The sequence below is a fragment of the Propithecus coquereli genome, unplaced genomic scaffold (assembly GCF_000956105.1).
Source record: "Propithecus coquereli isolate 6110/MARCELLA unplaced genomic scaffold, Pcoq_1.0 Scaffold49, whole genome shotgun sequence".
Classification (NCBI taxonomy): domain Eukaryota; kingdom Metazoa; phylum Chordata; class Mammalia; order Primates; family Indriidae; genus Propithecus; species Propithecus coquereli.
This window is the reverse complement of record NW_012150729.1, coordinates 1,166,835-1,179,972: the sequence shown is the minus strand read 5'-3', so window position 1 is coordinate 1,179,972 and position 13,138 is coordinate 1,166,835. Positions and strand designations below refer to the sequence as shown.

Below are 13,138 nucleotides of genomic sequence, written 5' to 3'. Positions count from 1 at the left end.
CAACGCCCGGCTCACCCTCAGCTCCTCTCCGGCCTTCCCCAGAAAGGAGAGAGCGGGCTGGCAGCAGGGCTGGAAGCGGGAGGAGCGAGGAGCGTGCCCCGGGCAGCCTCACCCCTCCTCTCCCCACCCCAAAGGCAGGAATTTCTGGGATCGGCAGAGAGTCCACCCCCTCTTCCTCCTCCTTCCCCAAGCAGGAGTGGTAGGGCGGGGAAAACCTCCACGACTTTCCCGTCTCCCAGCCCAGAGCCCCGAGTGTCCGTTCACTGTGGCGACAGGGGTGGCAGAGTGGGTCTTGGGGGGCAGGGGTGGCGAGGTCCCCGGGAGGGAAGGAGCGCCGAGGAGGCTGCGGTCCCGCCTGCCGCGCCGCAGGGCCGGGTGTTCGGAGCGCGGCTCTGCTCCCCGCAGGCGCGACAAGGGGCGCCCGGCGAGCCCAGTGGTTAGCGATGCTGCTGCGGTCGTCGCTGCTGCTGCTGCTGCTGCTGCTGGGGGCGCCGCGTGGCTGCGCCGAGGGCGCGGCGGCGACGCCCACCCCCGAGCGGGTCCTCGAGTGGCAGGGTGAGTGTCCCCAGGGCCGGGGGACCAGATCCGTACGTTGGGGATGCGAGGGGGGCGGTGGTCGAGGGAGAGGAGGAAGGGGCGACGTCGGAGGCCAAGGCAGAGGCTGGCGAGGGCTGCCGGGTTTGCGCGGTGGCCGCGTGTCTACCGCCCTGCGGCCGGTTCTCCGCGCTCTGCAACCCCTGCCGCCGCCCTGCATCCTCCGGGCTGCTCCCGGGCGCGGCGAGGGGCGGGGTCGGTCTCCGGGTCAGCTCGGCTCGGCTCGGCTCGGCTCTGACCCGGCTTCGGGCACCCGGAACAAGCCGGGGATGGGCGGGTAGAAGTTTCAAAATGGAAACTTTCTGCGAGTTGTTTCTTTGGGAGGATCACATCTCGGATAAATGACAGCAAAAAGATGACTTATTTTGTCCCCTCCCAAAGCGAGCGCGCGGGCGGGTGTGCGCTGCCACCTGCGGAGTGGCCCTAAGCCAGGCCTCCCACGCCGCCCTTGGGGAGAGAACAGTTCGTCTTCTTCCTAAACGCCTCTCAGACCAGGTGAGGAAGGTGAGGGACAGGAGCTCCTGTCGCCCGGGTGAGCTGTGTGAGCTGGAACCAGTGACCCGCTTTGCTCCTCAGTTTCTCTCAGCAGAAAAATGGGGTCTGTAATACCCATGGGACACTGAGAATTAAGTTACCCCCTGTAACACGCACGTGTGCACAGTCAATCCAGCAAACATTTATTGAGCACCTCCGACACTCAGTAAGACTCAGAGGGACATGTGAAGAGACCTGAAGAGAGATCTCGGCCTTGCAGGGGGCCCCATGTGGGAATGGGCCGCCGCTGGGGCAGAGAAGCCCGGGTCCAAGAGCAGAAGCCCATGTGTGTAGGGTGGGAGAGTTCAATCCACAAGGAGGTGCAGGCAGCCTCCTCCCTCTGCCTTTGGCTAAATTTGGAGAGAGGGGGTAAAACAAGTGTGATCAATATCTGCATTCATGTTTTTCCTCCTCAACATAATGTGTATACATCATGAAGTAGTCTTTTCGGGGCTGTCTTTCCTAGCACTCCCTGGAGGCTTCATCAGGGATGGGTGGAACAAGACCGTTCTTATTTTAAAGTGGCCGAGGTCAGAGATGCTTTTACCTTCTTGGCAACTCTTTCAGTTCAGTGAAAATTGCTCTTGTGGATGCACCTCTGGCCTCCTGGTGTGGTCCATCACCACTAGGAGTTAACCATGCAGTGGTTATTCTTTTACATTTTAAAATGTGAGTTTTGCCAGGGCCTTACGTGGTAGAACAGGGCAGCAGCCCGAATGACAGAAGCTGGACTGGGCCACACAGAGAGTGTGTCGGGTGATCCTCTGAGCCATGGGCTAATCCCTTCTATAAGTAGCAGACCCAAATCCTGGCCTGAGATAGTTCCTAATCAGTGCCTTCTTTTTCCTAGTCGAGGACACTCTGAAATTAGAGCCATCTGCTACCTCTTGTACCCTCTAGGTGCAGTTTGCAAATCTGAAGGGGTTGACAGTTGGCATAGAGATTCTTCAGATAGGAACATGCTGCTACTGACGTTCTAAAGAGCACAGAGGCTGTGTACCAGTCCTCACGCAGCCTCCCTTCACGACTTCAATCACCCACATCGGTGAAATTTCAAGTGTAAGCTAGACAGGTTTGAAATCAAGTTTTTCTTGTCTATACAAAGATGGAAAAACAAAATCTTAGCGTTGAAAAGGACTTGAGACATCGTCTATTCCACCCACCCATTCTTCAGATGTGGAAGCTGAGATACAGCCGCTTTGTAGTTAGCCATGCTTTGGGGTGCCTCAGTTTACTGCTGTGTTCACTGTACCACACTGACTCACCTTTAGCCGTGATTAACATCCACAGAGCAACTGGGAGAGAAATACATACTCATTTTCATTTCCTATCCACTAATAATGGATATGTATGATGTACAGCAGATTATACATATAGTATTTTTCATCTGAATTGTTGGATATGTATTGTTCTTTATGTATTATTAATAGATTCGATATAAGCATATCAGCCTTTGGAGGCAGATGACAGATTGTATTGTGCTGACTTTTCAATCATTTATCAATAGTTTTGTATTGAAAAATCAGTAGATACAGTGTCATACGGTAGCTAAGTTCATGGGCTTTAGAGCCAGACTGTCTGAGTTCGAATCCTAACTGTGCCATTTCCCAGCTATGTGACCCTGGGCAAATTACTTAACCTCTCAGTGCCTCAGTTTCCTCATCTGTAAAAATGGAACTAATAATAATACTTATCCAAGTGTTGTCCTTGTGTTGCCCTGTCACCACAGTGTATCCTCTTCCCTTGGTCAATCCAGACCACTTTGACAGGTTGGCAGCCCTGTGATAATTATTTTCTGCCCCATGCATGGCACTGTACCTGGCAGGTCTGAAGCCTGTCTCCTACATCTAGTTGGCTCTATCAAGAGCCTCATTGTGGTTTGTTTTCCCGGATCCAGAATCTGAGTTCTTCCTCTAGCAAGTGCTGAGACATGATAACTTCACTTACTGTAGTACTCCAGGTACAGGGAAGGCAGGGGGAGAATGAGGAAGGGGACATAGTGTCCTGGGGAAAGGTGGGCATAGTCATCGCAAATGGAAATGGACTGGGGACATTTGAAAGCATTTTGAAGCTACATTGAAGGCTGAAAATCATAAACGTGAAATGGCCTCCAACCAATATAGTAGAAGAGTTTCCTCCTGCAGTGCTCAGCTTTCCAGAGGCAGGAGCAGAGATAGCCCAGGGCTGTCTTGGGGACTGTCAGGGCAGACTCTTCTGAATGACCAGTGACCAGGGGAAGTGAGGGTGCTGATGAGTGTGAGGTCATGTGCTTGACCATGGGGTTGCATCTGGAAAGAAGAAAGTGAAACGGGGAAGGGAGTAGGTGGCAGCTCTTGCCATCCTGCGCTGAAGGAAAGAGGGGTGAGGGGCTGGAGGCCTCCGTTGTTCATTCACTGTCTGTTGAGCACTATGTGCCTTATCTCCTTGTCTTAGTTTGGGCTCCTCCAAAAGCAGTCACTGAAACATGTATTAATATCCACTGGAGTGCACATAGTCTATTTGGGAGGTGATTCTAGAAAGCACAGCAAGGGCGTGGGGAAATGAGTCAGGGAAGGGGAGAAGCCACCATGGGCAGCTGGGGCTCAGTTTCACAGGGGGCCCTCTGTGAGGGACTGTGCAGAGCTCAGTGGACCCACTGAGGGGCAGGGAGCTGAGGTGTTTACCACCAACTCCTACCTCTCATTGACTGAGAGTCACGCCTGGGCATTCATCCTTCTGGCCAGCCCGACACACTCTCAGGCAGAGACACAGCAAGTGAGTCAGAGTGCATGGGAACCGTGTGCAGGTGAGCGGGCACTAGGTTAGGGGGTGTGAGTAGGGAACCAACAGAATCTGCTACACATGCCCAGATCGGGGAGATAAAAACATGAGTAGGATGTGACCATGTCTCCAAGAAGCTGAGAATCCAGAGACAGATATAGAAACACAAACAATTGCAAAACAGTACAGTAGGTGTTCTGATAACAAGGAATGAGCAAAGAGCTAAAGGCATGCAGAGGAGGGACTGGCCCGGGGAGCTGGAGACTCACCAAAGGGCATTTGTTTTGCTAGAGGTTAAGTAGGTAGTTTGCCATATAGGAAAAAGGAGACAGTATTCCTGGGAAAGTACATTTTGTGCAAAGCACAGAATAACATGTCGGACAACAGTGAAAATTCAAACAGCTGAAAGTTCCCATCTGGGCTCTTTTGGACGTAAGGAAAGAGGCCCACTGAAGGTCACTAAGGCAAATGTGGGGCTGGTTGCAGTGGTTCTAGGATCTCAAGGGGACCCAACAACGGGTTCTCTTGTGCAGCCAGGTCTCCTGGAAACCGGGACTGGCCATGGAAATGAAGCAGCTACTTTCTTTGTTTCTCTCTCTGGAGCTGCCTGGGGGTCCCTGCTCGGCTCTCCTTTCTGTTGACTGGTTTCTCCTGCTTTGACTTGCAGGACCTTTCTTGTGTAGCTTCGACAGTTTCCTGGGAAGTGTCTGTTAATATCCTAGGAGAAGAATCTGGTCTCACCCTTCACAGAATGCTGGCTAGTCCCTGTGCTCCATCCTTGAATCGAAGGCCTTCCCATGGCTCATCAGCCATGGTAGGGGCATGAGGTGCACACGGGGATGCTGCCTCATCAGGGGCTGTGGATGGGGTAGACCTCCAGAGCAAGGTCACATGCAGGAAGAGAAGCTGTGACACGTCTGTACCAGGAGGCATGGAGAGATGAGGAAGTGAAGAGTTTGGTTAGAGGTGCTCCATGTCTGGAAACAAAGTCTGATTGAGTAAATTGGGTATTGCTGAAAAGGGTTTGGAAAAGGGGAACCAGATCACACTTTTAAGTTTAGAAATGCCGTGGTCAGTCTGAGACTTAGAGAGGGTAATTCTGGAGGATTACAAAGAGACCATCTGGATGGTTAAAGCTGAGCTATTAATAAGTCTGTCCCCATTGGAAGATTGAGGAAGAGAAAGTTTGGCTTCAAGAATAGGGGTTAAAAAGAAGAAAATTAAAAAACAGGCCAGGCGCGGTGGCTCACGCCTGTAATCCTGGCACTCTGGGAGGCCGAGGCGGGAGGATCATTTGAGCTCAGGAGTTCGAGACCAGTCTGAGCAAGGGCGAGACCTCGTTTCTACTGAAAATAGAAAGAAATTGTCTGGACGACTAAAAAATATAGAAAAAATTAGCCAGGCATCGTGGCGCATGCCTGTACTCCCAGTTACTTGGGAGGCTGAGCCAGGAGTTTGAGGTTGCTGTGAGGTAGGTTGACGCCACAGCACTCTAGCCTGGGCAACCGAGTGAGACTCTGTCTCAAAAAAAAAAAAATGATAGACTTGGTGAAAATTAGGAGATGGGAGAAGTTGCAGAAAAGGAGGGGTAGTGGTTATACAATGGAAATTCCAAGTTTTGGAAGTGAATCCATTCTCAGTAGTGACCAGATCCAAGACGTGGTTGTAGGAGTGGTCACCAAAGTGGAGAAGAGGCAAAAGGAAGGTCTTTGCAGTGGAGGAGGTCAAGGAACCAAATGTCTAGGAACAGCTGGAGCTAGAGTAAAGAATTTAGGACTCTTTTGTGGGTGAGCCACTATAAAAAATACATTTTAGGCTGGGCGCAGTGGCTCACCCCTGTAATCCTAGCACTCTGGGATACTGAGGCGGGAAGATTGCTTGAGGCCAGGGGTTGGAGACCAGCCTGAGCAAAAGCGAGACCCCAGCTCTACAAAAAATAGAAAAATTAGCCAGGCGTGGTGGTGTGTGCCTATAGTCCCAGCTACTTGGGAGGCTGAGGGAGGAGGATTGCTTGAGCCCAGGAGTTCGAGGTTGCAGTGAGCTATGATGACGTCACTGAACTCTAGTCCAGGCAACAAAGTGAGACCTGGTCTCAAAAAAAGAAAAAAAAAAGAAAAAGAAAGAAAGAAATGCAGTTTACATCACAACCCACAGCACAGACGCCCCCATATATATCACTGAAACAAAGTTTTATTTAAAAGTAGTACCCTTATCTAACGTGACATGCTGCTACATGTCATGTGACATGCTGCTCTGTTCCATTCTATCTTTGTTTTGTCATGCTGGTCATGACACACTACATTGATTTTTATGACCGTGAATGGGCCACAGCCTGCAGTGGTGAAGCACAGAAGTGTGGAAGTTTAAGGCTTTGGGGTGGCGAGGACAACAGGGAGCCTGCTGGTGTCAAAGCCATGGTCAATGTGGGGAAGAGTGGTTCATGGCCGTGGGCCCAAATGACAAGGGAGGGAAGGGAAAGTGCCATCTGGGAGAGGTTCTGAAAGAGGGTGAGGAGAACAACCACCTGGAGGGAGCAATGGGGAGGAGCATGGTTCTGAGACTTTGCATAGTTTCCGTGTCTAATACAAAGGTAGAAATGCCCTCTCTACTGCTCCCAATATTTTCGAACATTTGGGGAGTGGTGACTCTGTGCTGTTCTACATACATTAACACACCCAGTCCTCATCACAACGAGGCTGGTAATATTAATACCTACCCTTCTTTTACAGATGAAGAAAGGTTAGGTAATTAGCCTCTACAGGGACTAGTAGCATGGGGATTCAAACCAGGCACTCAGCACTAATGCAGAGGATCCCTGGATGGGCTTGCGAGCCCGCGGCATAGTTCCTTCTATATGCTGCTCATGACCAGAGCATATGATGCGATTTTGCAGCAGGAGGAACACGGGGCCAGGCTCTCGCTCTCTGCAACTCCTCCCTCTCCAAACTCCTCCTTCCACAGGTGGGAGTGAATATCTTCGTAAAGCAGAAATGTGCCAAGCTATTGTTTTATTTACTGTTTTAGGCAATTCCTGTGTCTTCAGGCAATAAGCCATTCTCCTAATCTGGAGATTTGGAATTTAAGTAAAAGCAAGATCACATAGCGGCTTAGCTGTCCTTCCTGGCTGTAAATCACTCCAGTTGTTCTGGCTCCATTTCTCCTGCTTCTGTCCGTCGTCCTCAGCATTTCTCCCACTGCAGACTTTTCTCATCCCATCTCCTCTGACTGCTCCTTTCCTGGCGAGCCTTTCCAAGTCAGGACAGATTCCCAGTTTTCCTGGTCCTTCTCACTCTTTCTCATTAAGCCTCTAACCTCTCTTCCTATCGTTGGTTGTCACAGTAACTGATACCACACAATGCAGGTTCCACACCCGTGACAGGAAAGGTTGAGCCACACAGCTCACTTGTCCCTCAGCTCCCCTTCCTTGACCTAACAATTTGCTTATTTGTTTCAGGTTTTCTGAAGTGATTTCTTATTTCTTTGTGTTATCTCATCTGAACTCGTTCCTCTGTGGCCAATTGTCATATAATCTATCCAAGTAATATATTTGAGACATTTATGGGCCCTTCCCTCCATTTTCTTTCAGAAATCATCCTTGAAAGCCTTTTAGGAGATGTTCCAACCCATAGCTAGGAATGTAAATTACATTTTGAATTGATCAAAGTGAAAAGAAATACTGTTCATCAAAGAAACAAAAGAGCACCTTATAAATAGTGTACTAAGTCATTCAGGGGAAAATATGTTGTAAAACCACTCAAGAAAATGGAAAATTATGATTAGAATTACTGTAACTTGGGTTCTGTGATACAGAGCTAAACACAAAAGAAAAGAGGTTTCTGCTTTCATGCATGGCCACATGACTTTTTAATTTATGATACTTTCCAGACTACTACAGTTCCAAAGAAGTATGCTAATAAAAAAGTTTTGCTATTTTTGGCTTTTGGTATTTTGCTCTTGAGAACTTTTCAATTACGAAAATGTAAACAGGAAATTCAAAGTGATTATTTTAACTGCAAATATTGTCTTATTTTGCTGCTCTTTGGCACCATCCATGTTCAAAGTTAAGATCTGCTTTTACTTTTATTAACATTTGTAAAGTGATCATCATGACTGAGGTAATCCTTATCAGGGTCTTATGAGGCCAGCACTATTAGTAAACCCATTGTGCAGACAGGGAAACCAAGGCAGAGATTCTTCTAGCTTCAAGCAGTTCTACCCTAAGAGAAGCCTTTACAGAAGTGCTCTGTAATTTGCTGAAGTCTGTTTTCCGTAGTGTTAACCTTGTTCGAATACAAAAAGGGCAGGCTTCATGGGCATGTGACCAGCGCCGCTGCACAGGGCCCTGTGGTCAGAAGGGACTCTCGCTTAGGGTTTAATGCTCTGCAGTTTGGGTCTTGGGATTCTTAATAATTTATATCTGTGAATTTGTGTGTTGAGCATGATGGGACAGTGGAGCACCAGCCAGGGCTCGGAGCCTGGCTGGTGCACTCAGTTCGAGCTCAGTGCAGCCTGGTATCCCCTCTCACCTCCCAGGACGGGTTCTCAGGGGCCCCCTCCTCACTCCTGCCCCACAATCACTGCTGCTTTTTGCCCCACAGCCGACCAGGTTGCATTGAGGTTGGAGGGCTGGAGGCCTGGGGCCTGGGAGTGGATGCCGTGTGGCATCTTGGGACAGGGCAAGGCACCTGCTGTCCCCACTGGGCTGGCAGCACCCCTGCACCTTCTGCGGGGACTGAGTGGGACCTACCACCTGTTCCCAGTCCAGGCACTGAGCGTGATCCCAGCATGCTATGGCCCAGAGGTCGTAACCCCTTGGGGGTTTGTGGGAAGGGGAGATTGACTTGACTTCCTGCCTCTGGCCACACATTTTCTTTTTGCCCTGGACCCTGCAAATTCTGTAGCCAGCCTGAGTGAGAAGGATGGGAACTGTTACAGGATGACTCGTGTCCCCTACACCCCTGCAAATTCCTGTGTTGAAGGCCTAACCCCTACGTCCTCAGGATGAGACCCATGTGGAGATTAGAAGTAAACAGGCTCAAAGGAGATGATTGGGGTAGTGCTACCCTATTATGCCTGGTGTGCTCATAAGAAGGGAAGTTTGGACACAGAAATATGCGCAGAAAGAAGATGTGAAGAGACACAGGGAGAAGACAGCCATCTAGAAGCCAAGGAGAGAGGCCTGGAACCTTCCCTCACAGCCCTCTGAGGGAACCAGCCCTGCCGTGCCTTGACCTCACACTGCCAGCCTCCAGAACTGTGAGAAAATAAATTTATGTTGTTTAAGCCACTCAGTTTGTGGTATGTTGTAGCCTAGCAAATGAATACAGGGACTAACACTATATCTACCATTGAAAGTTCGTTTTGGTTTTTTAAAAAATTTCTACCTTGCACTTTAGTAAATGTGTTTTTTTTTGCGTGGGCGTTCTCAAAGCAGTTAAGATGGAGAGCTCATCATCGCAAACACTTTTGCTTTCAGTAATGTCACATCATTTCCAGAGCTGTTTTGGTTGATGGTAAAGCTGCTTTCTGTTTTTGTTTGTTTTGGTGACCAGTCTGTGAATCATTTCTCCCAGCGCCTTAACATGCAGGCCTTTGCAAGGGAAGTTAACAACGTTCTGTCTGATTGTGTCTTGCCATAACTTGCGCTTTGTAACGAGCCTCCCTGGTGACTGAGATGGTGTGTTTTCCACACAGTCTACAAGATAATAACAGAGCCACTGCGAATAATGATTTTTTCACCAGCGATGTCTGTTAGGTACTCTCCAGTTAAAAGCAAAATGATGGGGGAATAGACTAAAAGCTAAGAGGAAGAAAAATGTTTTCAACTCAGTTTAAACATGTTATTGGTAAGGTGCAGAGGTATAGCAAAGAACCTTGGGAAGATACAAGATGTTCTGCAAAGGTCAGTTTGCTGAAATGAGGAGGGGGCAGGAGAGGGGACAGGAATGGGCAGAGAGTGGCAAGGACAGTTGGAAAAGGTTAACCCCTCTTGGTGCAGGGATTGGTGACAGGCAATTTGAGGCTACACAAAACTGCAGCTGGTGGAGCCGATTAAGCTGGGTTTCATTTTTCCCACATGTGAGAAAGAGTATTGTGTGCCTCATGGAACTTGGAGCAGCGATTTGGGGAGATTAGAGAGAAAGGGGAAGAGAACACATAAAAAGATTTAGCAAGAAGGGTCCCACAGGCCTGTGGAGGTGGTGATTATCCAGGTTCAGAAGCTGCAGGAGAATAAAGAAGGCTCAGAGTCAAGGATGATGCCAGGACAGAGAAAGAGAAGGAAGTTCTGAGACAGGATGAGAAGATTTTTAAAAATATGCTTAGGTCACTTTTTAGTTGATTAACAGAAGGCAAGTCACAGGAAGCCAAAGATTTCAGATTGTTGATGCATGCTGTAACTCAGATAATTTGAGGAAAAATGCACATTTCCATGCAGAGAGGAGTAGGGAGGGTTGCATATTTTTCACTTTGTTCTGTTCTTTCAAGAACTGTTCAGATCTGTTCAGAACTGTTCAGATCTGTTCAGATCTTTCTGATCTGTTCTTTCAAGAACTATGCACAAGCCGCTTGCTGCAAGCATGGGAAATTCCTCACTTATTGGTTTGGAAAGTCGTATTCAGAATCCAGATTCTTTGCATCACTCAGCCATGAACAGGACTTGATTCAGCAGCTTACAATATTCCTTCCTGCAACAGAGTCATCTTAAGAATGCAATCAGCTTTGAATTCATTGTTCGCTAGACAAGCTAGGCGCAGATAAACTCAAATTTGTGACGCTGAAAAAGGTTGATACATCTCGGGAGAGAAGCTGCTCACCTTCAGACGGGTTGCAGAGCAGAAATGCCCTCCCTCCTCACTTCTGGACCGTGTACCTGCTTGAGACTGAAATACTGTTAGTGCAACAAGGAGGTGCTGCAGAGCAGAAAGTGCGTGAGCCCAGCACTCGCCGTGTGGGTGGATGGAGTGGAAGAGATTTCGAACCCAGGGGACTGGGGTAAGAGATTGAAATTGGATTGCAGTTTGCAAGCTGTGGCTTCCTAACAGCTTGTTTTAAACATCGCACTTGACGTGAACCGTGCACTTGAACTTTTCCTTCCAGTTCCCGTAACATGGCGCAGCACAGAGGCCAACTTTATGCGTGTAGCTGGATCAGGTGACCACCGTCATGGTGCACTTTATTGAATACCAAAAAGTCCTTTGCTTGCCTAAAATGCCACTGTAAAAAGAATATTTCTTTAGGAATTGTTGTTTTATTGTTTGTTTCCAGTATTTTGTGTTAAAAATGCAGGAACTTCACTGAGGCTTAACTGTTCAAATCTTATCTTATTCACTTAACACTTCAAACCTTTATTCAGCCAGTTGTAAGAGGAGAGCTGTCTAAAGCAAAAGGAAACACCAAAAGGCAGGTAGGGGTGACCAGAATGGGTGCTAAGACCCAAGTAGAGAGTCCTCAGGAAGAACTTCCTATGGGCACCTCCAGAACCTCCAGGCTGTAGACACCAACCTCCCGGCAAAGTAGGGATTGGCAGGCACTGACAGCCATTTGAATACCTGAAGCCAGAAAAACAGTCATTGCAACTACCTTTTCCAGAATCCTCACATACCATAGGTCACCTAATCCTGTCATTTCTCCGCCCTTTGAAATTTCTCTCTATTGACTAGAGTCTAACTCTAACCATTCCCTCTTTTCCTTTTGCATCACCGTTGAATTGACACCTCAGCCTCCCTACTGGATCATAGCAATGGTCTCCAGACTGGTCTTCAAGTTCATTCATGTCCTGTCTCATCCCACCTAAACTAGAACTCTTACAGGGCAGGAGCTTGGTTATTTGTCTTCATTTGTCTCAGCACCTAAAACATTGCTGAGTACACAATAGGCATTTCATAAATGGTTTGTTTTTTTTTTTCAATGCTTTACTTCCCCAATTCATCTTCTATACGACAGCTTTGTCATATCTTCTCTTGTTCCAAAAGATCCCTTTCACCTGAAAAATAATATGCAAATTTTTGAATAAAATTTAAGTTCTTTATAAACTGACCCCAAACCACCTCTTTCCAACTTCATATTCTACTGCCATTAAAATCATTTATATACTAAATATCTAGGTTGTCTTCACAGCCAATTCACAGATGATTATTTTCATCATCTTTGAGCTTTGGTGATATTCTCTGCCCTGAATATCGCTCCTCCATGTTCCTGAACACTCTATGATGAGGACAGACGTCCAATGTACCCCCACCATTATACATAATAGGTTTCTAATAAATGTTTGTTCAACGAAAATGTCAGGTGGCAGAGGAAGAGGAGTGTTGGTTGATTTCTCTGATCTTCTAGACCACACTGACCCCTTCCACCCCCCAACTTCCACCCCATTGTGCTTATATCTCTTATGTCAAAGTATATTTGGGCATTAATTATTAATATTATTTCTGCATACTTTAGTGATTCCCAGGGAGAACATGAGTTCCTTGAAGGCAAGCACTGTGACATATGCATCCTTCTATCTGCAGAGTTCCCAACACAGGCCTTATTAGGCACTCAATAGATGATTGTTGCTTGAAACTCCTAATCTCCTATTTCAAAATGTTTGAAAACAATCGATAGTAGTTCATTTTCTTCTTTCTAGGTTATAAATGAATATATGTAAATAAAGCTACGTCTAGACTGAATATGGTGCTCACTGACTGTATGAGTATAAAACTTCTATACTAAGACAAAATGGATTTGGAAAAAGAAGTAAAGCAATGGTCCAATGAAATAATCTTTACAGTCCCATCCAGCTCTGAACTTCATGGTCCCAGGGTTATGGGTAAAGTTAGTCTCCTCTGCCACACCCATGTTCTTCCCAGCGCTGTTCTGCTTTGTCCTTTCTGGAAGATGTGCAAGTACATGTGTGCGCACACTCTCCCCACCTAGAACAAACGATGACACTGAGGAGTTCTGGCCACCTTGCTCGTGACAGCAATTGAGGATCCAGTCAAGTGTCTTAAATTTTGGTCTATTTTCTTTTTCTTGTTTGTTATATTTTGTTTTTAAGGGCTGATTTTAAATGCAATTATGTTTTCTCTAGAACTGATGGAACTCCCTTCTTTTCATTAGCTAGGCAAATTCCCATGATTCCAGAACAAGTAGATACAGTTTCAAAGGACAAGTATTTAGGCAAATAATTCCTCTCTCTCTTTTCTTTTTTATTTCAAAATATTAAGGGGGTACAAATGTTTTAGGTTAAAAGGATTGTTTTTGTAATGCT

The 13,138-nt window shown here is 47.3% G+C and overlaps 1 protein-coding gene across 1 annotated transcript in view; it reads left to right on the top strand.

Annotated features, from left to right (window-relative positions):
* The first annotated feature begins 443 nt into the window (after positions 1–443).
* PLA2R1 (phospholipase A2 receptor 1, 180kDa) overlaps positions 444–13,138 on the top strand; it is a 140,275-nt gene continuing 127,580 nt past the window's right edge. The window contains exon 1 of the mRNA XM_012655814.1: positions 444–555. Within this exon, the coding sequence (XP_012511268.1) occupies positions 444–555 (112 nt within the window). The remainder of the gene's footprint in view (positions 556–13,138) is intronic.